The following is a 24,286-nucleotide window of genomic DNA, read 5'->3' as shown; positions in this document are numbered from 1 at the left end:
GCTGAGAAAATAAATCCTATGACTTGTCAAAATCTACATGTTATTCCTGTTTAATTTGGTCTTTATTGATTTTTCTACTGGCTAAACCACAGCTAATCTACTAATCAAGCGAGAGTGCTCCCTGGATTATTGTACATTATGGGGTTCTACTGAAAAGCAACAGAGCAAGATAAACGGTTATTTTCAGTCTCTAAATACAGCTGTCTAAAAATGAAATTATGTTCAAATGGATTTACAGGTGCCTCCTGTGAAAATGAAAGATGGACCCAAAGCTCCGTTTCAGGTGGTAGGGCTGCAGCAGGTCTGGCGAGAAGATGGCTTTGCCCTATATGCTTGTCTAATGCCAGCAGATGAGTGTTCAGCCCACAACAGCACTAAGATCCAAAAGATAAAAGTGAGTAGCAGCATTTACACTTGCTAGTCATGCACAACAGCCATAGGCAGTAACCACTGTTTTTTTACTAAAGACCAGGCTTGGATATGCCAATTCAACCTCAAATTTCAGTAAGCCAGGATAGAGCAGCACAAGCGCTGCTCTGAATTAGAATGGGGGAAGAGCCCAGTACTGTGGGAACTGAAAGATTGCCTCCAGCTAATTGCCAACTCAAGCTGTCCTCAGTTATGCTGAATTTAGATTATGTGCAGATGAGAAACCAGCTCTCTGTGGCATAGTTTTTTTGTCTCTACTGCTCATTAGCTGTTAAAATATTTTTGGTGGCTGTAACCCCACAGTGCAAAAATTTGACTGGATTCAGAGGAGACATACCTTTGGCATGTATTATGGATTTTCCTCTTACATTTTAACTATGTGAAGAGTGTGGCCCACGAGAGGGAGTATTGTCTTGCTATTTGGCTCCCAGGAGTCCGGGCCTGGAGGCAGGAGCTGAGACTCTGTTCCCTCAGCTCTGGTACACTATAGAGCCTGTGCTGTGCAAAAAAATGCCAAGCTGAAAGGTCTAGCACATAAGCTGAAAATCTAGCACGTGTAGGTGGCACAATGTAACATAGGGCATGATATGAACTTGTGTCCTGAAAACAGCAGAGCTATGATATAGCAGCTCTAGGCTCTAGTTCGTTGGTTCTGTCTTTTCACAGAGCTAATATGATGCAGATTGGTACTCTGAGCATCTTGTTCTGTTTTCTTTTTGGAGACAGCTTTTTAGATATTATTGCTACACTTGCCCAGTATAAATATCTATCCTACCTATGCAGTATAGCTGAGTCTTGCTGGACAATGTACCCAGATATATCTGGGGAGCAGTGATCCTTGTGTACCCTAGATCTTTTGTGGGGAACTTGCATGAATAACTCCTGTTACTGAATAACCTTTGAGATGCTGGCCCTGTACTTTGTTGAGGCTGGCAAGTATCTCTTAGGTGTCTCAAAGCAACACTTGTGGCTTTGGTGAGCTGGTAGTGGATTTTCTATTCTATTTTTGCCTGCTTCATCCCTGGTGATGTTAACAGAAATGTGACAATAGTTGTGCTCATTCTTGACACTTCCTCTATGCTGAAAAGACCCCACAGGACCCAATAGCAGGTGGTCTTAGGGGGGCCCCCATGTATGTGAGTCACACCTGCTGGAAACATCATTTGAAGTATAAATGGAAGAGGAGGTGTAAATGTGTTTTAAAAACACACTTAAACTTCCCCTACTCAGCTGCAGCAAGCATTCTTCACTTGCAGCTGCCTGCCTGTGAGCAGAAAAGATTAAATTTCCCATGATGTATCATAAAGCCTGCAGTATGACAGCTGTGGCTCCAGTGCTCCTGCAAGTAAATGATTGATGCTGCAACAAATGCCATGATTAAAACACTACCAAAAAAACCCAACCCCAAAACAATAAGCAACCTTTCCATGAGTGTTTGAGCACCTGTCGGCAGAAGCAGCATGGCTAATAAGACTAAGCAGCCTACTAGACTGGACAAGGGCTTAAAGTTGATTTCTGTCTAAGGCAACTGAATTCAAGGTGTTTGCTCTATAGAGCAAAGAAAATGGAGGAACAGAGACTGACCTGCCTTCTGTCCACTTGCCTTGTTGCTCTCTGCTGATTTCAGCTGAGGGGTTGGCCAAAGCATCAAAATTATTGAGCACTGAGTATGCTCGAAATATGTATCCAGTGCTATGCAATTGAATGAACTTTTGAAGCTGCAGGCTCAGGCTGCTCTGAACATTTGGTTGGAGCTGGGAGGGGTTGTATCACAAGTTGGTGGAACAAGCCATACAGAATTTCTGGTCCATATATAAATTGTAAATGCTATTCTGATGCCTAATTTACAGTTACTGACACTGCTGTTGAGTTCTGCTAGTATGCACAGCAGCTAACATACCAGGTATTTGGATGGTGTTCCTCAAAGCAAGACTATGTGTAACTGAGGCTTCCTCTCATTAGAAGCTCTGCCATATGTCTTCGTGGTAACAATGACTTTTGTCAATTTTGCTTTCCTGAGGTGTTTGTAAAGCTGCTGCTTTCCCAACAGAGATCTAAGCTTACAGGAAAAACAAAAGTCTTTCAGAAGTGTCAGCTGCAGCAGAGACAAGGAAAGCAACAGCAACTAGTCCTACCTCCCCATTCCTACCCTTGAGCAGCTTCAACTGTTGTTGGAGAGAAATGTGGTAGATTTTACTCTTCACACTTAAGTCTTCAGTCTCTCGCTGTAGTGTTAAAGTACAGTTTTTAATGGCTGAATCTGATAACAAAATTCTGTTGTGGCATTTATTGGTTCTTGTTCCAGTTGTCTCCTATGGGCACAAAGAGAACCACTTATCAGGGCTTACCTCCAAAATATGACTGGGTTTCCAGGTTTTTTTTGTTGCATCTATTTGCTATAAGAATGTAGGGAAATCTTAGTTACTTTTTTTGGATTTTGTAAAAAAGACATACCAAGTAGTGTAAATGTTAACCGGAAACATTATGGCAAATTGATATTTTAATGTTCTTAATATGTGTAGTCCAGACCCCATTTTCAGTGCCAAAGATGGGTATGTACAAGATTATGCAACATCCCTGCTTGATGCTAAGAGGGAAATGGCCATCTTTCTCTGTGTATCTGTACTTGTGTCTCATAATAGCAGCAAATGACAGTTGTCCATGGATTTTCTTCAGATTGTAGTATGAATATGATTTTTACAGCAAACTTTGGATTGCTAGTCTAAGAACTTAAGGACCTATCTATCGACAAGGCAAGGTTTCACTTTCCCCAGCTTGCTCCCCTGTTAATTCTCAACCCTGGTGTGATTGAACATGCTGAGTGTGTTTGTCTTGTTGGCTTTGATGTTATTTGTTCCTGTGCCTTGTTGCCTACTATAGGGTCACAGCTCTAATGGTGTGGTACAGTTCATCATTGAGAACAGGACCAAGGCATCCTGCTATTTTCATGTTACTATAGGTTGTTGCTGGGGTTTTTTGTTGGTTTAATTTGTTGGGGGGTTTTCCCTCAGTTGTTATTAACTGGAGCTGAGCTATATTTGAGGCCTCTAAGCCATCAACTTTTTATTTACTAGCTGGTTCACTGTCACCTGTGTGTCTTTTATTGTTTGTCACATTGTGTTTCTCCATGCCAAGGTCTAATGGCTATAAATACAAATATAATAGTGGGTTCTCAAGGCAAAAGCTCCTGTTCTCAGCAGATCAGTAAGCCTTCTGGCTTATTCAACTAGGACAGCATCTATTCCTACATCAAGTGGTTCTGCTATGTCTCCTCCCATTTTTGTCAGTTTTTGGTTGCTTTATTTCTGTCCTCCTCCAAACAACTGATAGAAGTGAAGCAAATTTGAACATCCCTGTATGGTTTTGGTTTCTTGACTTGCTGTCAGAACAAATGGTTATACACTCACCTCTTGTAATTCTTGCATGCTGATAGACAAGCTGCAGTTGCAAGCATGTCTGATGGGAATTAGATTTGTACACAGTATGCTTTCTAAGAATCTACTAAGCATTCCCAATTAGGTACACTAGCACTGTGCAAAGCAATGTGGTTCTTGTCTGTACACTTCAATCACTTAATTCTGTGGTGGCTCAGAAGAGCTCACAATCTCTGTCATTAGGATTGGACTTTTTTGCAGACCTTTCCTGCTTGAGCTCTACTTTCTAGGTGCAATAATAGCTGGTGTAGAGAGGATGCTTTGCATAATTGTTTATTCTGTTAATTTCTAATTGGGTCTAATTGAGGTCACCAGTTTTGTTCTCTGAAAGGCCTGCTAATTAAGAACCAACCTGGAAGAACAAAGGGGCTTAGAGGGGAGGTTAAGTGATGGAAAACTGTAATTTAGCAGTGCAGTATTCAATATTAATGTATTAATATTAGTATCAATCTTTCAAAAAACCTTGAAATTAATAAATCTTTTCATTTATATCCCTACGAAACCATTTGCAAATTGTCTTTCTTTATATTGGGCAGTTTTATGGTCCTGTTTATGGAATTTTCTCCCTTTTTAAGTGTGGTATGTAATTGCTTCAGAGTAATATTTGTGGGCTGATGAATGTTGTGAGCCAGTTATTTTATACCAGTGTCGTGCAAATAACTGAAGATTGCTATTAACTCAGCAGTCATCATCTGTGGTTGAGTTTTATAGCTGAGCAGTCTGAGTGTGTCAAGAGCTCTGGTGGAAGGGCAATGCTGTTAATGTCCCCAGTCCCTTGGCTAAGGGGCACTTTGTTTGAGTCAAGTCTACGTGGAGGCATGTCCCCAAGTCATGGGGTGAGCTCCTCCACACAGCTGATGGGCGTAACTGCCTGTTGCAGACAGCATCTGCTCTCAAGTCCCATCTCCTGGGTCAGGAACCCTGACAGTGTCAGAACCTTCAATTCTGTCTTTGGGTGTGGGAGTAGAGATTTTGTGGGCTGATACCAGGATTGTGGGAGGGGTGTGCTTTCTTGTGGGTGAGGGGACAACTTTAGAGTGCTGGTTGCAGGGAGACAGGGTGTGACAGTTTGGGAGGCTGAGGGGTGTTACATTAGGGGTTTGGTTTGGAGAATCTGAAGGGCAGATGTGTGAAGCATGAGGCTGGGATGGTTGCAGACAGAGGAAGAACTGCTATGGGTGTATGGTACAGAACAGAAAGTTCTTGAGGCCATCATCAATGCTTTTTAACCATTTACTCTTTGCAGACTAAAGATGATCTACAAGGAACATCCATTTTTTACCAGAAGATTTCTGCATTTCTAGCCTGTACGCAGCTTCCAGATGTTATCTGGTGGAGGGCAGAACTGGCCAATCACTTCCAAAACCAACTGTGTCCACTTCTTCCTGAAATTCCCTCTGTCCTGCTCAGTTACATCACTGCTGTTAATCCTGATCCTCAGGTACTGTACAGAAATGCTTGGACTTCCAGTAATTTTTTTTTCTCATTAGGTCCAGTAAAAGTTGTTGTTCTTCCAGTCTTAACAGGTATTCTTGTTTGCTTTAGCTAAGGATTTAAACAGAGTTTGAAAACAAATTATTCTGAACTGTGTAGATTCCATTGAAGTGTATGAGATTACAAGCACATAGCACCTCTTAAAGTCAAGTGCTTAAAATCACTTGCCTGCCTAGAGATGTCTGCAAGAACACTCACATCATGCTGTCTATAAGTAGAATGATAATTAACTTTTTCACTTCTGTCAGGTTAGCAAGTGCTCCATAACACATACTCAAGTGAACAAAATGTTACAAGAATTCATTATACTTATTGGGGGAGTTTATTCCTTGAGGGCATCCAGCACTGCCTTGAGGCCTTTAACAGCCTATCCTACCTTAGTGTAAATATTTTGACCAGGTTTTCAAAGAAACACTTAATATGACCTGAGTTCCATACCTTTTGAGGGATTGTTCTACTTATTTCTTTCCCATGACATCACCAGCCTTTGGAAAATCATGGTCTTTTCCTAATATTTCTAAATCAACAAAAACCTTGAGACACAGTTCCAGGGAATGGTAAAGACTGCAATTCTGGTTCACAATGAAGTTTAGTTCTGAAAATAATGTAGCATGAGAACTTTTCTGCAATTTCAACCCGATTTGGGGATTACTATTACTCTGTGAGAATCAATGCCATGAAAGCTTAGGGGCTTAGCAGTGCACTTAGCAATTTGCCTAAAGGTTTATCCCACTTCTGTGGAGGAAAAGGAGGCTTAATGTTGTTGATTTGCAGTCACTGTAGCTTTCAAGTAGAAGCAAATGCTATAAAGCAGTCTGATGTACTTGTGAGAGATAAATCTGCTGTACACTTTTAAGGCATAAAATAAGGCATCATTTAAAACAGGGCTTTTATGCAAATCCCTTATTAGGGGAATTACAATTCATTAGAAATTGAACAGCAAGATAGCAGGCGCTTTCTGGGGGTGGATCTTTACCTTGATGTCAGAAAAACTGAAGTCAATTTAAAGACCACATTCTCTTCCTAAGGCCAAATGCTCTGTGCCAGCCAGGTTCCCAGGCCTGTATTACACTGAGACCACTATGTATCATGGCTTTTTGTTAGATGTATCTTGCAGTTAAACAGAAAGGCTGATTTCTCAAAGCAAGGCTCAATGAGCCAGACTCTCAGCAGGCAGCAGCTAATCCTGTTGTCTGCCCTGAAGCTTTACAAAGTGGTACCAACTGAGAATGTTCCCAAGTGTCATTAAAATGCAACCAAAAAATGCTGCATAGAAAATTCAGTATCATATTCTTTTAACTTCATTGGTTTGAAGATTTTGTACAAGGCCAGTGATCCATGCTTGCTTTTTATGTATTTATATTTATTTTGAGGCAATATATACAAAACAAAGTGGACCAAAGAACCTGCTACTACATGTTGGAAAAGCATGCAGTGAATACCTATTTTTGCTCCAGGTAGCTTACGGTCTGAGACAAAAATCCTGAGAGGTTGATGAGACAAATGGGTAGGAGTGGAGGGAGAGGGAACATCAGGTAAAATTGCTGTCTGCTTGTGTACTGACTAGCTCTGTGTATGATTTTATGAGCAATTGTTAGCTGCAATTGTAATAAACTTTAAGCACATTGTCTGTTAGTGCATGAGCCAATGTTGTCTTTTCAGTCAATTGGGCTAGTGTTTTTTCAGTCTGTTATGGACCCCAAACAGATTGCTTTTCTCTTGTTATTTTTCTCTGAGGCTTTCTTATTAATGCTATGCATACAGCCTATTAACCTGCAGTAATTCACTTCTGATATGAAGAGTAAACTCACAATGCAGTCATTAAAACCCCAGGTTAGGTTAGGAGTGACATAATCCCTGTGGAAGTTAACCACAATGTCCCTTGTCAGCAAAAAGAGGATTTCTTCATTTTAGAATAAAATAAAAGCACTTTCTCCTGTTAAGCCTTAGGATGCAAGTGTTAACCTTAGGGATACAGACAACATACGTAGCCAGTGTTGATACTTCTTTTCCTGTGCCTGTTTGTTCCCTTAAGGCACACTGGATTTTTCTTGCTCTCTCTCAGTTGTTCTGGACAGTGGGACATTTGCCCAAAGGGTGCAACCCCTAATGCTCACCACCTTTTTGGTCACTTTCCAGAGCACCTCCTCAAACTCCCAACCTATACAGATGCCTGCCGTGACAGAGGAGTCAGGGCATAGCAGTATTGGATGGGTGATTGTGTCAATGAGATTTCAAGGAAGAAGAGGAACCTCCATCCCTAAGTCAAGCTGAATGAGATTTTTTTCTTTTAGTGCCAGAAAATTGATTTTGTTGCACCTCCTGGTGATCAGTTCCCTACTTGTTGCTCTTTAGTTAGTTTCCCTGCTGACTTCCAGCATAAGGGTTGTGTTTTCTTTTTTGAGACAATAGTACTGATTAAGGGCAGGCCTACACAAAGTTCCCTCCTTGCTTTTCACTTAAGCAAAGCTCCATTTTTTTAATTTTTTTTTTTTTTAATGGCCGTTTTGGCTAAACATAGATAAGAATTCTAGAACTGGGTCCAGGGAGCTAAATTTGCCCTGATGTTGTAACTCAATGCTGCCAAAAACTTCAAACAGCACAGACTGAACTAACAGGAAGTTTGATGAATGGGAGTGGACTCGCAGAAAGTACAGCAGTTCTTTAATGTGGTATTTCAGACTTTCGGGATTTCCCTGCTAGAGAGTTGCTGGTAACTGTGTTACCAGACGAGCTCTACATGTGCACACTACACTCATGCACACAAGCTTTGAAAAGTTGCAAACTTTTTTTCAAAGGCTGAAATAACCATGTAGCAGAAAGCTATGCAATGCTGATGAAATTAGAAATGGCTGTTTCATGTTGTGAAAAAGCAAGCCCAGGTGCATCACTTCTTGCTTTGTACAATTAGGTGCCCTGGTTTAACCCCAGCCAGTAGCTAAGCACCACGCAGCTGCTCACTCACTTCCCCAGTGGGATGGGGGAGAAAATCGGGAAAAGAAGTAAAACTTGTGGGTTGAGATAAGAATGGTTTAATAGATCAGAAAAGAAGACACTAATAATGATAACACTAATAAAATGACAACAGTAATAATAAAAGGATTGGAATATACAAATGATGCACAATGCAATTGCTCACCACCTGCTGATCGATAGTCCCCAAGCGGCAATCCTCCCACTCCCCCCAGTTTATATACTCGATTTGACTTCACATGGTATGGAATACCCTGTTGGCCACTTTGGGTCAGCTGCCCTGGCTGTGTGCCCTCCCAACGTACTGTGCCCCTCCAGCCTTCTTGTTGGCTGGGCAGCAGAAGCTGAAAAATCCTTGACTTTAGACTAAACATTACTTAGCAACAACTGAAAACATCAGTGTTATCAACATTCTTCTCATACCTATCTCAAAAACATAGCACTATATCAGCTACTAGGAAGACAATTAACTCTATCCCAGCTGAAACCAGGACAGGCACCTAATTTAGGTATGTGATTGCCCTAACTCTGTGTATAGCCTCTGAAGAGGGAGTGAGAGGCATTTCCAGAGAAACTTTCTGATCTGTGTTTTAGCATGGGCTCAACAAGAAGACTCTGAGCTTTATAGTTTGAATGCTGTGACATTATTTCATTGACAAGCATCATGGCCTTAGCCCTGCTGAGTGGCTTCAGCATCTTCCACTGTCTTTTACTATAACTTCTTTTAACTTCAATGCTAATAAGAGTCTTGCTCAGAGAACTGCTACGTACTACTGCATCAGCTTTTCACCCAACTCTTTTCAGGCCCTTGGCCATGTGGGCATTGCCTTTAACACATCTCAAATTGTAATAACTGGTGGTATGCTGTGGTTCAGTGCCTCATGGTGTTGGCAATTATGCTGTTTTGATTTTGGGTTGTTGCCCCATGTGTTCTCTCTTTCTCCTTTCATGCTGTGTGAGCAGCAGCAAATTTAGCAGCTTTAAGCAGTACCTAAGCTAGGCCATGTAGAGTTTTGTGGGTCAAGAGTGCAGACTGAGATACGTGGAGTGCAACAGAATTTGACCAGCTGTTAGACCTGATGCACACGTTGCTGTAAACTCTCAGGTTTAGTGTATAAATCAGGGCTGTGCTTTTCTCCTCCAAAGCTTCTGTGGAGCCTGATGCCAAAGCTTGAAAGACATGATTGTTGTGCAGCTGAAATGGATGTTAGGGAGGGATAAAACACCCAGAACAGCACCTCCACATCTGCTTCCTCAAACCAGATCCACCAGGATGAGACTTGCAGCGTGGCAGGTGCCAGCTGCTAAGTCCAGCAGCTTGATGGTTTGAAATCCAGGCTAAAGTTGTAAAACAGAAGGTTCAAAAGGACAGATTCATCCTGCCCTTTGCTTTCCAAATCTTGCTCATGTCTTGTCTTTATCTGAGTTAGTGCTAAGGGCCAGATCTCACATGTCTGGCACCCTGAGTCTGCTGTGCAGCCTGGTAAAGCTGTATCAACAGCTTTATCGAGAGCACATCATCTGACTGATGATTCCACATGGATATGACTTGTCTGTGAGTAAGACATTTGTCCTGGGGCCTCACCTATATGCATTTATAGAAATTAATCCATAGCTGCAGACACAGAATAGCTGCATGGCTGTATCTTCATGAGGCAGAAGGGTGAAAGTGACATCCTGGCCCTAGCTGAGTCCCGTTGGAGTTTGTCATTGATTTTAGTGGGTCCAGGAGTTCAGGCTGTCATTAGTATTTGTAACTAAAAACCCCTAACCTTTAAAAGGAGAAAGGACTACAATGATGTCTACCAGAGTTGGCACAAAGATGAAGGCATAGCTTGGGGAGGAATAAACCATTATTGTTTTTCATTCTTCGTAAAATTTGATAGCTCGCATTTAAATTGTGACCATCGCTAATTATTCCAGAAAAGAGCAGCTTAAAAGAACTATCAAGCTAATGTGCTTAGCCATTAGTATTGTGCACGATGGGCAGAAATGGTGGAAGTTACTGTCTCATCCTTTCTCTTCCGTGTTTTAAGATATCCCTTTCTTTATCCAGAAGGGGGGCAAGGGAAAGTGAGATGCATCTTCAAACCATCTGAAATACAGTCACCCGAATAGTACATCTTCAGTGGCAAAGCCCTTAATTAGCCCTCTCTATCCCCAGCCTTTTTGCTGCCTGAGATCTTCCTACTGTGCTTCCACATTTCCTATACTAAATCTTTAGCCATCTGAAGTGAGCATGCACAATGGGGAGGGAGGATGTGCAGGAAACAAATTCAAATTTGTGTTAATCTGGATTCCACAAGGAATACTATGCTAATGCATTGGGATTCATGACAGCGGGGAGAGGAGAGAGTCTGAGAATAATGCTGCCTAATTCAGGGCCATGATTCAATGAATCACATCAGACATGAGCCTTGCCTGCATGTTAACATCAAGGCCTTTGCTAGAGTGAGAATAGTGCTTCCTCTGCTGCCACCGATGTGGTCAGTGGGGTTGAAACATAGAGGTTATATAGATGCAGAATTTACAGTCTGTCTCTGGAGGTAGTGGAGGATGCAGCATCTTTCTCAATGGATTTGGATGTTGTCCCATAGTGATAATGGCTGAGCAGATCTTTGCTTTGAAAGTACCTTGCATGTGAGAAGATGAGATTGTGGAGTACATAGAAATTCTTCCTGCAGTTTCTGTTTTTCTGCTGTGGCTGGGAAGCAGTCTAGAAGACTCGGTGCAACTTGAAAGACTCTCTTAGATCATCTGACAGCAAAAGCTATTTCTTTGTTGTCGGAAATGAGAATGGAATACACTGTAAGCAAGAAGAAGAGATATTGGATTTGGTCATATTTCTGTATGACAGTTAAAGATTCATGGTTTTGCTGTACATAGCTCCAGTCTTCTCTAAAATGTGCTTATCCTTGTTTCTGCTCAGTGCTTTACAACACATTTTTGTTCTGCTGTGAATTTCCTTCCCATAACTGTCTGGCTTCATCTTGGTAATATTGTCTGAAACAAAGCAGTAGCTCTGGGTTTCTTTTTAACGCTTTTGAAAAAATGGTGCATGTTCAGTCCTAGCTATGGTATAAATTGGTCTTTTTCAGTGTCTTAAAGTAGCAGAAATCAGAATTTGTCTCCCAAAACAAATAAGAAAAAGGATAATTGACAAAAAAGAGTAACTACACATGGGAAGTTATGGACATGCCCTTCCTTCCTGCTCTTTCTGATCATGGCAAATGGATGGAAAGGATATCAGTGCTGTAAGAAGCCCTGCTTTCTTACAGCAGGGTGTGGGGGAGACATAGTCATGGAAATTGTTACGGTTAAATGATTCTGGGTTTTGAAGCCTGTCACAGCACAAGTCAAAGTATCCCTGGGGCTGCTGTAGCTGCCATTGGCTGTCTGTAGGGTACATTTCCTCCCTGGTATAACGCCTTTACCATGAGACATGAGATTATTATGGTGCTCTGAGTCTGCAGAGCCTTACAGAAGAGGTATTTTCAGGTAGGTATCAAAGGCTCAACTGCCTCTTCACCATTCTGTGTAGTGCATGGGGAGAGAGTCTCCTCTTCTCCCCCCAAGTGACAGGTCAGCATTCAGAGACTTTCTGAACTGGTATGTTTGCACAGAAGCTTTACAGCTACTGTAATGTTGTTGGAGGCGTGAGAGAGGAACCAGCCCTCAGGTGAAACTAATACAATTCTCACACCTACCCTCTCTCTCATTGTGGAACATTAAAAGTAGCATCAAAGTAAAGACAAACATAAATAGTGTCAAAATTGCCAAAATTATTTCAATAAGAGTGGGGTACTGCAACTGCCTGTGGAAGGTCACTCTGCCTTATATGTCAGATAGGGCTTATCTCAATATTATAACAACTGACTTGATGCAATTCTCTCCTACATGCATGGGGACAGTTGCTTTCTTCCTGTTTTTCCTGTGCATTGTATAAGAAGGCAGTGTCAGGAGTTCTCCACTGGCACTTTATTAACTAGGCTGGACAAAGCAGGGACTGTCATACTGCAGCCATCTATCTGTATTTTCTTACTCATGAGGAAAAGGATTTTCTAGGAGAACTAAGACTTCTCAAGCTTCATTTTTTGCTGCTTTGTGAAATCACGTTCAGGTTGGCTGCTAGAAAACAGAATCTGACAGATCACACTGACGATTTTCCATAGGGCTCGATTCCCAGGTGTGGCCAGATCCCTGCTCTGGCGAGGAGGGAGGCCAACCATGTGGCAGTGTGCCTGGGATCACAGCTGATCCACAGCTTACACCATGGTACTTCCTAAAGGTCAGCTTTTTACCTTGGATTTCCCAGTGTGCATCCTCTGTGTCCTAACTGGGGCTGGATGATTATAATGAAAGTTTCTATGGAAATGTAGGCTGGAATTGGTTTAACATTTGTCCTTTCTCTTTTCCTTCTTCTTGAAAGTTCATAGACTTGAGGTTTGTTCAAGGAACAGCTTGAATAAATAGAAGACTGGGGTCTTGCTGCCTTCCCATTTTGTAGGGCTTGTCTGTGCTCACTGCATTGTGCCGTCGTTGCATGCAGGAGCTGGCATCAAACAATGGAAACAGAGACAATCTTCTGTTTCCTTAAATCAATGATTTCTTGCTTTTCCTCTAATGATGTTTTCCACAGCAACCAAGTGTAATATCACAAGTGGAGACTGGTGAGTTATGAATTGCAGGATAAAATGGGCAAATCCATTGAGAGACGTCAAAGCTCTTGGTTTTGTGTAGTTGTGTTGACTGAAACCAGGTGAAAAGTGAAATTCCCAGTTCTGCTTTTAGGCAAATATCTCATGAAGCACAGGAAATAGAGGAAGGAGAAAACACAGAAGGTTACTGAAGCAGAAAGGCAGATGTCAGAGAGGTTTTAATATTATTCAAATTAATTTCATTTTCTGGTTCTTGTTTTTAAACATTTGTAGAGTGATATGAAGTGCCTATCATTTGTCAAGCAGCACACAAAAAAAACCCAACTCTCAGGTGATTACACAGTTAAACAGAATTGTATGTAACTCGTAATCCAGAATGGACAGTTCTTTATGCAGTGTTAGTCCATTTTCTATCCATAATAAAAGTCCTGATGAGACCATGTTGAAATTTTTCTTTTTTCTGTTTTGAGAAGGTCTGTCCACATGAGATGAGGACAAATTAACTACTGCTGTAAATGAAAGTAGAGTCTTTAAAAATAGTGAAGCTACTCTGAGATACACCACCTGAGCCTATGTCTCAAAAGTGACAATTTTATTTGTTTGTTTATTTATTTAAACTTTGAATTAATCCTGCCCACTGTGAACTCTGCTTAAATGCCTCCATATTTCTGGAATGTTCAATATTGGCATAGCTGCAAATATCACTTCTTCCCAAACCAGAACTTGACAAACATGACTTTCAAAAGCTGTGTTTGTTCCTGGACTATGGCCTTGCTTACTGAGCATGCAGTCACAGCAAATTCCTATGAGTGACACATCCTTAAACTTGCACTTGTACAAGTTGCTTGCTTGGCTGCCCAGAAAATGTATGAGAAACAAAATAAGGTGCTGAGATTGGGAAATGCTACACTTCTGTAAAGCTGTGACCTAAATGCCAGTCTTTTTGCTTATCCATGAGTATGTGACTTACAGATACGTGTCACTTGTGGTGACATGAGCACAGGAGAAATGTCCTATTTTGGTTACAGGCATGTAGAAGTTCATGCAATTCTTTCCCTACCTTTCCATTTGATTAGTTAATTAGAGCATTCCTTTAACAAAGCCCTTTCTGCTGGATGCTCAGCACAATTTGTGGAGAATCAAGGTCTCGAGCTGCTCAGCTGGATCCTGCAGTGACTTTTGCATGCAACTCCTGTTCATGGCAGTGGGTACTCTGCATGTTGGAGGGTCACTGGGTTGGACCCTGGGAATGTTCAGTCTCTCAGGAAGCAGTTGCAGATTCATATTCTTGGAATATCACTTAATTGGAGCTAGTGGTACAGTTGTAAGAAAGCAAATGATAGATTAACACCACTGGACTAATGAGTTTAATCCATTAATGTGCATCCTTACGTGCTCTCTAGCCATAAAATACTATTTTTTTCCTAGACCTTTATTTTGAGGGATCAAGATAACATACAGGTAAGAGATGTCCTTTGTCCATTTCAGGCAGTGGAGAAGGTGTTTGCGGTGCCAAATGGATTTTACTGGCAGACAGTTGAAACTGATGAAAAATACTTCCCCAATAGCAGCGACATCGAGGCTTGCAGAGATATAGACACTGAGGTAAAAAAGAAAAAAAAAATAAAAAAATTTAAAAAATCACTTCTTTCTGACTTGGGGGATGATGTGGGAAGTTGAGAGACGATTAAATGACCTGGAATATTTCAATCTTGAGGTTTGGTACAAATACTGATCTTGAAGTATTTCTCACTCAGACCTAAATATATCAGCTGAGTATTTTGTGTCATCAGTATTGATGTGCTGATTGCTCTGAGCCACAGAAGATTAAACTATGAAATGTGCGGGTTGAAGAAATTGCTACCAACCAGGTGCAAATCAGTAACAGTAGACAAAATTTTGATAACCTAAACCCACTTGACTGCAAGCCAATATACAACACAACTTTTTTTTAAAATTGTGCTCAAAAACATATAAAAAAATTTCTGAAGCTTCTGGTACTATTTACCTGACCTACAGTAACTGTGTATGTGTTGTATGAACAAGTAGGAAGTAATTCTACTTAGTTTACCCCAGAAGAAGAGAAGGTTAAGGTAACTTAAGTCAGCTTATATTTACCTCTGTTTAGGAGTGCATACCAAAATGTACTGGACCTCCAGCCAGTGTATGATAACTTGTTAACTATAGTAACTCACCTTTCTTAGCTCTTGTGCAACACAAAACATAACATGTTTGATCTGACAGAGTTCAGTTTCCTGTTAGCATTGATTCAAGGAGGTGCAGATACACTAAGTTCTTCCTGAACATACAGCAAGCCTGACCAGTTGCTGTGAGTATACTGGGCTTGCTCCTGGAAGATGCTTGAAGTCCACAATTAGGAGCTGAAGATACCTGGCACTTGACACAGTTGGGAAATGCCTCATGTCTTTGTTACAGTTCCTCAACTTGCCTCAGGAGTGCTGTTAGTGGGTCCATACAGACCTCTCACAGCAAGGGCAGGATGCTCTTGTAAGGGAAGCAAGCTGGGAGCTGAGACCAACAGCAAGGCAGGTGGGGCCAGTGACCTCATGGCAGGGTGCAGTCCCACATTACCCAAGCAAGAAGAGCAGAGCAGGTCCAGCAGCAGCAACTGGGGTCAGCCAAGAGTCCACAGTGACAAGGCCAAGCCAGAAATTCAGCAGGTTAGGATAACAGCCAGAATCAGTGACATACGAGACTGGGCCAAGGCATACCTGCAACAAAGCTCAGATGGAGACCAAAGCCATGTGCCTGGCTCCTAAGCAAAGGGGAGATAGGCAGTTACTGAGGTTTCTCAATTCTGAACAGCTGCATTATCAAAGTTGGCCCTGAGCCCAGGCGGCCAAGCCCCAGGGACTCTCATAGCAGCTACAGAAAAATACTTCCTTACTGGCTGCTGTGAATATTGGGTTAATATCAGGAGAGCTTCAGCTAGACAAACATAAAGATATAGAGCTTTTATTCCTAATTAGATCACTTTTTAATGATTTGAGTAAATTTATATCTTCATTTATCATGATGGTATAAGCCTCATAATGTGTTTATGGAGGAGTAGCATTTCATTTTAAGTGTCCAGTGGTGATGAATTCATTTGGCATTCACTGCAGCCATAAAGCTTGGTGCTGGAGGTAGCGTTGTGTTGCTTTACATTCAGGAGACCCATGCACAAATCAGAGGCCAGTACAATCATGCTTGTCTGATCTTCAGCTAGGCAATTTATTACCCACAGTACCATACAACTTCCTGTTGTAAAGCACTTGCTTTTTGAAACAATATGTTCCTTCTGGTGGGAGAGTAATAATAATTTGCTTCCCTTTGGGGTATAGACATTCAGTATGTGTTGGTGGATGTCTTTCTACATGCCAGGATGGGCTGAATTGGATTAGTCTGGTAAAGACGATTTCAAAATGTAAATTTGGGGCAGTATGAGTGATGTGTCTGCCTTTTGATTTTTTTAAATTATTTTTTTTTAATGCTGGTTTTGGCACTTCTGTAGGTATAAAGAAACACCCAGTTGGTCTATTATTCTTTAACCATCTTTCTGTTGTACATGAAGTTAAACAGCAAGAGTGATATACTTCAGTCTCTGCCCCAGAAAACTTGCAGTTTTTTACTAGTAGTTTTTTGTGACAAAAGGCACAGTTATATCAGCAGAAATAGATTCCATCATAATTATCATAGATAGTTATGATTCAATCTGAAGCTAAAAGCCTACTGTGCTGAACTGCACATAAACATAAAATAAAAGAAAGCTTCTTTGTACCTCTTACAATGTAGATGAAGCATGGGAACTAAAGGTGAGCAGAAAAGATACAGCTGTGTGGTCGTTGAGGGCTTGGAAGCATTTGGTTCATTTCTCCAATGTGCTCTTGCTGTTCAGGTTGCCATGGTATTGCTGTTTGAAACTCTCTACCGAAGTCCCCTAGCTACCCATCACATGTTGCAGCTGATACTCAGTTCTGGTCTGGATATCTGTGGACTCCGCCTGCTCTATCCTCAGCAGGATGTGCTGCTCTTTAGCTCAGGTGAGATCTAGTTTTCCTTCAGAGATTCCATCATGTGATGATACTGAGGTGAAGGCAAAGATCTGTAAATGTACTAAGGTGAAGAGTGATGTGGTGCTGTGGGCATGGGGGAGGGGGGTATTGGATTTACATGAGTGTTGCTTTATCAGTTCCTGTATCTTTCCCAAAAGAAATGATAAAAGATCTTGGGCTGTTTCTTTCCTTCTATTTGCAGTGTTGAATATCCATGAGTTGAATTTTTAACCCTCGATACATTTGTGTGTCTCAAACCACTTTAGCTTTTTTTTCCTCTGTAGCAATCTTTCCCAGATTGCAGTGCCCTAAACTCTGGGGTTAGACTCGTATGAGTTAAATATACTAAATTAGTTCCCACTGATTTTCCTGAAGGTTTTAGCTATGGAAAATCCAGCCTTCCCCTTCCACAATTCCCCCCGTCCTATTGCCTATGGGACTTAAGAAGCATGGGCAAAAGTACTGATCTAGCCATCCTGTAATTGCATTGGTTTATAAGCCATCACTAAAATGTCACATTTGCCAGTAGAAGATGGTCTGAGATGGGAGACCAGGAAGATAAGGTAAACAAAAATGATACATGTCTCTGAATTCAAATCACTAAGTCTTTAACATTAGACACCAATACTTGCAAATATTGGCATGTACCACTCAAGTCTTATTTTTTTCCATTTGTGAAATAGAGAGGATAAAGCCTGCCTTAAAGCATGTATGGAATATTATTAGTTGCTAATACAATATAACTCTATAGCAACATTAGCTGCAAAGTATAGAGATTGCTGCTGCAGGATAGTATGTCTTCTACTTTCTTTTAAGCCAAGAAGTTCTTCTGGAAGGTTTGCATGTGACACCATCATGAATACAGGCAATTTGTTTCTCTTGGGGAAAGGTATAGGCAGGGTGAGAGAGAGAAATGGGTTCCCTTTTCCTCAGGCAGAAGGTGAGTGAAGACCAGCTCAATCAGAGAAAAATTCTCCAGTGTTCCTGCCTCTTTTTACATTTGAAAACAGTAGGAGCAGTCTGCCTTAGAAATGGGATTGCAGTTGCAGTTGTCTCAGCGCTGTGCACATAATGCATTCATACTGATAGCTCAAGAAATGAAGAAGGACTCCAGAAATGAATAAGAAAACCATAAAATCACCAGCCATTAGGAGATGACAGGCAGCAGATCTGCTTCAATGCTCTGTACCATGCACCATTATTTAGGAACATTTTGTATGAAGAGACAATTCATTTGAGCTAAGAACTGCTATGCGAGTTTGTAAATTAGATTTTTACCCTTAGCTTGAAAACTTTAAAATTATTATTTTAAATATTTACAGCCAGCTTCTCCATTATCTACCTGCTCTGGAGACTTATGTTCTGGCTTCTGATTCTTATGCAACAAATGATGTAATTGAATATGTTTTTAAACCTCAGGGAAGAAAATGACACACCTTGCCGCTATTTCTAACATCTGCAGTAAGAACTGCAGAGGAGCCAAATTTGCTCTTTACCTGGGGTTACTTACTGGACCCCAACTATGCTGCCAGTAGACATGGAGAAAGGTTTGCCAGAGGCATAAGGAAGAATTGTTGCAGGAAATAAGGCAAACGACAGTTCAAGTCCTGGCAGGGAAATAAGGGCGGCTAATCAAATATTTGCCTGGATATGTCATCTTACAACATAGTATGAAAGTCTATATTTGATACAGAAGGAAATAATCTAGAAAAGAAGTCCACAGATTTCCAGTTTGTGATCCCCTTCCCAGCTTTCCCATATCTCATGAAAATTACAGAAAACATCCTTCTCCTCAGGCCCATGTTCTTGTCCTGTCTCTGCTTCAATCCCCCAGCCTTCCTTGTGGGCATGAACAACATACTGCACAAGAAGTCAAAGTGCTGAGTTCTAGTGTATCAGCTGCTTCATAGTAACTAACCCTGTGCACACTCCTTTCCATAGCAAATATGAGGCAACCAACTCCTCTTTCTTTAACAGACTACCTTGAATAATCTCAGATTTACTGCTAGGTAAAAATGTGTAGCTGGTTGCCAGCATATCACCTACAGGACAGGTAACGCATAGATTACTTTGTTGAAGTCTGGCTACGATAGATCTGAAGAAAGCACTTGAGTGAAATGAATGACCTTGAGGCGGGTTGTTCCATGTTTTAGTCACACATATGTTTGTCTTTTGCAGAAAAGTTGCCTTCTTCCTATACTTCAAAGACCGGCAAGGTGCCACCAGTGCTGGCATTAGGTGTGAGAGGTCCTAAAGCACGTAGCACCTTGCAGAATATCATTGGGCCATCTGACCCACAGCTGGCAACCATGACAGACTGCAGTTCCATCAGTGCCATCTACTGCAGGAGCCAAGCGGAGCCTCTCGTCTACCTGCCCCACCTGGACAGCCATGTGCACAGGGAGCTGTGTCTCTGGTTTGGAGGGAGGGATGCTGATGCAGCACTGCATGCTGGTGTTCTGGATCTGGCTTCCCAATGCAACACAGCAAGGTGATTGCCCTGGATGTTTTTGAACTGTGGTTGTTCCCACAGGGAAAGTGTGACATGGAGGCCAGGCAGGCATGTAGCTAGCGTTCTTTGTCTTTACGTATCAGTCTTCTGCTAAACGTCTCGGTGAACAAGAGTGTAGAGTGGGAGCAATCTGTCTGCTTTATATTTCCAAACCAGTTACTAGAGTCTTCAAAAATCTCTTTTTCATAGGAGTGTCTCCTCTGTAGCACATAATAGATGTGTCAGGTGTGGGACTCTTGCTGTTGCTTCCTTGGTAGCTAGGCCTGTAATTCATACGCTTGCAGCACCTGCTCTTGGGCCCGCTGTTCCAGATACAGCTGGTGAGACTGATTTGAGACGTCTTCCAGCTGTGCCTGGTGCTGGAGAAGGGCTGCAAGGTTGTGTGCCACTGTGTGGCCCTTTGCTAGAAAGCCTGGTCTACCTTTGCCCTGCGTCCCTTCCATATCAACTGATTAGAGATAAGGGTCTTCAGATGGAAAAGGTTCTTTGGAGGATTATGACAGAAGTGTGTGAAAATGAAGGGTGGCTTATAAATCTTTAACTCTAGCAGCTTGTGTGAGAAATGTAATTTAGGAGCTGATGGCATAGCAATAGGGTGCCAAAAAGTGGTGGGAACAAGTGAGGTTCAGGAGTCTCAAATCTCGCTCTCAGATGGGTCTGGGTGTAGCTGCAGAGGGAACTGGACTTTTAAGCATCTGTTAATCCATCATGCAACCTAGACTATCTGTGCTCTGCTGTGTAGTGCTACAGGGAGCAATTCCCTTCCTGACAATCTTGCAACTTCCTGGACAGAGACTCAAACCTAAGGACCCAGTGTGGTGGGTTGACCCTGATGGGATGCCAGGTGCCCACCAAAGCCGTTCTATCACTTCCCCCCTCCTCAGCTGGACAGGGGAGAGAAAATATAACAAAGGGCTCGTGGGTCAAGATAAGGACAGGAGAGAGAACTCACCAATTACTGTCATGGGCAAAACAGACTCAACTTGGGGAAAATTAACTCAATTTATTACCAATCTACCAGAGTAGGTTAATGAGAAATAAAACCAAATCTCAAAACACCTTCCCTCCCTTCTTCCCGGGCACAGCTTCACTCCCAGATTCTCTACCTACCCCCCCCCAGCGGCACAGGGGGACGGGGAATGGAGTTTACGGTCAGTTTATCACACGTTATCTCTGCTGCTTCATCCTCTTTAGGGGCAGGACTCATCACACTCTTCCCCTGCTCCAGCATGGGGTCCCTCCCATGGGAGACAGTCCTCTACAAACTTCTCCAACGTGGGTCCTTTCCACAGGCTGCAGTTCTTCATGAACTGCTCCAGCATGGGTCCCTTCCACAGCGTGCAGTCCCTCAGGAGCACACTGCTCCAGCATGGGTCCCCCACAGAGTCACAAGTCCTGCCAGAAAACCTGCTCCATGGGCTCCTCTCTCCACAGATCTGCAGGTCCTGCCAGGAGCCTGCTCCAGTGCAGGCTTCCCTTGGGGTCACAGCCTCCTTCGGGCACCCACATGCTCCGGCATGGGGTCCTCCATGGGCTGCAGGGGGATAGCCTGCTTCACCATGGTCTTCACCATGGGCTGCAGGGGAGTATCTGCTCTGGCCCTTGGAGCACCTCCTCCCCCTCCTTCTTCACTGACCTTGGTGTCCACAGGGTTGTTTCTCTTACATGTTCTCACTCCTCTCTCTGGCTGCCATTTCTGTCCATCCCAGCAACTTTTTTTCCTTCTTAAATATGTTATCACAGAGGTGCTACCACTATCGCTGATTGGCTCAGCCTTGGCCGGCAGCAGGTCCGTCTTAGAGCCGGCTGGTATTGGCTCTGTCGGACATAGGGGAAGCTTCCAGCAGCTTCTCACTGAAGCCACCCCTGTAATCCCACCCCACTACCCAAACCTTGCCACACAAAACCAATACACCCAGGAAGCACGAATAATCCTGTGTGTGTAAATGAAGGGCTCTACTGTGCTCAGAGGTCCCGTTCCTCTGGAGGATCGGAGTAGGCTGGCCTGCAGAGGGAAGAGAGGAGGCACTTTTCTGGTTTTGGCTTCTGAAAGAAAACCCTCTGGTTGTTCCAAGCACAGGTGGATCTGTGGCTTGAAGCATTTGTTTTACAGTGCTGTATCAAAAGATTTAGCTTAGGGCTTCAAGGAATTTGCATCAACCAGGAAAATATCAAACTACAGGTTTCCTCTCCCTGGCTGTCATGTCTGTGTCACAGGCTTGTGTAATCACATGGGATGCCAGCCTCTGCACTGGGGTTTTCAGGCCCTGGGCATCTCTTTTTAATATTGCTGAACTGAATAAATGATGCTGTGGTAAAACTCCCCTGCAGAAAGCTCAGATAAGGCCCTGCACCTGCAAGTTCTGGACAGGTTTTTAAAGATACCTTCTGATACTGGGTGCAGTGTGGCACACTGTGTCAGTGACAGCAGGCTAGAGGTGAGCTAATCTGCAGTCCTGTAGGTGCTTTCTGCAGAGTGGCAAAGTGCACCCATGTAGAATTAATCTGATGCTTTTGGAGGGAGCATATGTCAGAGTGCAGTTCTGTTTGGCCACGAACAGTGACTCTCATCATTTTTACTTTAAAGATTTGAAAAAAGTCAGTTTGGCAAGGTTTCATTCTCTTTATTTATTTGTTTATTTTCCTTAGGGATGCTTTTTTTCCCCTTACAAAGATGATGAATTCTGCTCCTCTGGTATAACTTTGCCAGTCCAGAGCAGTGCTACATACTAAATAATGCACTGGTCTTTCTCCTAATGCTGGTAATTTTGTCCATTGGGAGCCAAGAATACAAACTGCAACTCAGATTGCAGTTTTCTGATTATACTTGCAAATGCCATGGTCTCCTGGGAGTGAACAAGCAAGATTTATTCCAGCCAGCTCAGTTATGGCAAGGGATAAGGCAGGCAGGTTTGCCTGAGCAGCCTGTGCTTCACCACTTCACAGAGCTAGCCAAACTGTTTCACAGACTGCAGTTTGCCCTGCTGTCAGTCCCTGGCTTTTAGAACCAGATCTTGTGTTCACCGTACTGTGATTTGGTCCTTTTGGGTATGCAGGAATGTTGTAGAGGTTTCACTGGCGTGAACGTCTCTGCCAGACTTGATTGTGCTTGTTGCCCAACATGAATCTTTAAAACTGGTTAAACTTGGGCTAAAGAACCAAAAGTGAATAGCAACTATGATGTATCTGTGGGTAGGAAAAGCTCTGGTAATGCAGCCTGACATACTTTGTGATTCCCAGATTTCTTTGCCAAGCTGGCTACTTTGCATTAGCTGCTTTTAATTGAAGACAGAGAGCCTCGGGGGGAGTAATATAAAAAGATGTTCAGTCAGGGAGACCTTGATGCAGCTCATGTCATGGACAAGGGATTTAAATGTCTTTTCCAGTAAAACAGTTTTACCAGAGAAATTCTGTGGCCCTGGGTTTGTTGCAAAAAGTAGGTTTGAGTCAGAACCTGGCATAACACCTTTTAATATTTATTGTTTTTCTTTAGCTCTCAGAGTCCTTCATCAACTAGGGCAGAAGCAGATGAAGAAATGGTTAATCTCCAGGGCATGGTTCTGTCTCGACCTCCAGCGATGCTTGTCTCAACTACCAAAGGTCAGTGTTAGGGAACGAACCTTGAGGTCTTATGGTTCTCCTTCACTGACAATATTACCTTACTCCAGCCCACCTGTTTCAGGAAATTCTCCCTCCCTGGATTGCTCAGTGCTGTGACCTGGCCAGTTCTAGAGCCAGGAATTAATTTCTAGTGAAACACTGTGGCCTAAAATGAAGTGACAAAGGAGTGTTATCACCTCATCCTCCTCATGGGAGTAGCTGCTGGAGTCCTGTAGGCTGCTTAGATTTCACTGAGGGGTAAAAAAAGGAAGAAAAAACCAAAAAAAAAACCCAAACCACCCCACAGGAAATCTGTGCACATAGGGGTCTGTTCATCAAAGAAAGAGTCATGAGAAGACCTAACAATGTCCTTAAATTGCATGTTTATCTGATTAGAGATCATCTACCGCTGCTGGTGAAGAGTTGAATATAATCATTGTGAGTGTGAAATGGTTAAGACTTCATTCATGACAGGACTGACCACACAATCAGGAAGGAAAGCACTTCATGGTGCTAATATTAACTGGCTATCACCTGGCTCCACCCAAATCCTCCTTTTCCCTTTGTAGGAGTAGTCTTCCAGCTTCTGAATCTGTGTCTAGTTAGCAGCAAGCTGACTGTGTTTGAGGGAAACCTGCCAAGGCATGCAGGCCTTATAACTGGGTAAGAAGGATCTGTGTGGTATAGGGGTGTCTGCTGTAGAAGGCCAATGTGCTGACAAACTTCTGTAGTGGGGCCTGGAACAGCAGATCTCAGGCACAAGTGATTTTTAGACAATGCTATTAGACCATTGCTGTCTGGTGTCTACTCCCACAACTGAAGATAGTTTTGCAGGAAAAAAAACTGAGGGGAGTGGAAGCTCAGCAGCTGTTGGGGAGAAGATGGCAGAAAGAAAGCAGCATTGTACTGATGTAGAAAGAAGGCACAGAAAATTATATTGCTAAGGAAAGAATGTACGAGAAAAGAATGAAAGCATAAGCCAAAGATGAAAGGAGCAGAAAGTGACAGAGAGGATGACAGAAAGAAAATGGAGAAGACAGAAAGAAAAAAAAAGTCTCACCTTTGAGATCCACTCTTTTGTATAACTGGGCATGTTAACTCAGGTAGCTTGGCAGACAGCCATTGGCTCTG

At 42.5% G+C, this 24,286-nt stretch overlaps 1 protein-coding gene across 9 annotated transcripts in view; it reads left to right on the top strand.

Moving 5' to 3' along the window:
* DNAAF8 (dynein axonemal assembly factor 8) overlaps positions 1-24,286 on the top strand; it is a 96,602-nt gene that overhangs the window by 33,432 nt on the left and 38,884 nt on the right. For all 9 annotated transcript variants that reach the window (XR_007504543.1, XM_049791471.1, XM_049791470.1 and 6 more), the window contains 6 exons: positions 239-394; positions 5,110-5,304; positions 14,477-14,593; positions 16,887-17,031; positions 19,222-19,534; positions 23,049-23,155. Coding sequence is in view for 8 of the 9 variants with exons in the window: in XM_049791471.1 (XP_049647428.1) it covers positions 239-394; positions 5,110-5,304; positions 14,477-14,593; positions 16,887-17,031; positions 19,222-19,534; positions 23,049-23,155 (1,033 nt within the window). In the remaining variant the exon portion in view is untranslated. The remainder of the gene's footprint in view (positions 1-238; positions 395-5,109; positions 5,305-14,476; positions 14,594-16,886; positions 17,032-19,221; positions 19,535-23,048; positions 23,156-24,286) is intronic.

This window comes from Accipiter gentilis, chromosome 33, assembly GCF_929443795.1.
Source record: "Accipiter gentilis chromosome 33, bAccGen1.1, whole genome shotgun sequence".
In the NCBI taxonomy this organism is placed as follows: Eukaryota; Metazoa; Chordata; class Aves; order Accipitriformes; family Accipitridae; genus Astur; species Astur gentilis.
The sequence above is the reverse complement of the archived record's forward strand: the minus strand, read 5'-3'. Positions and strand labels throughout refer to the sequence as shown.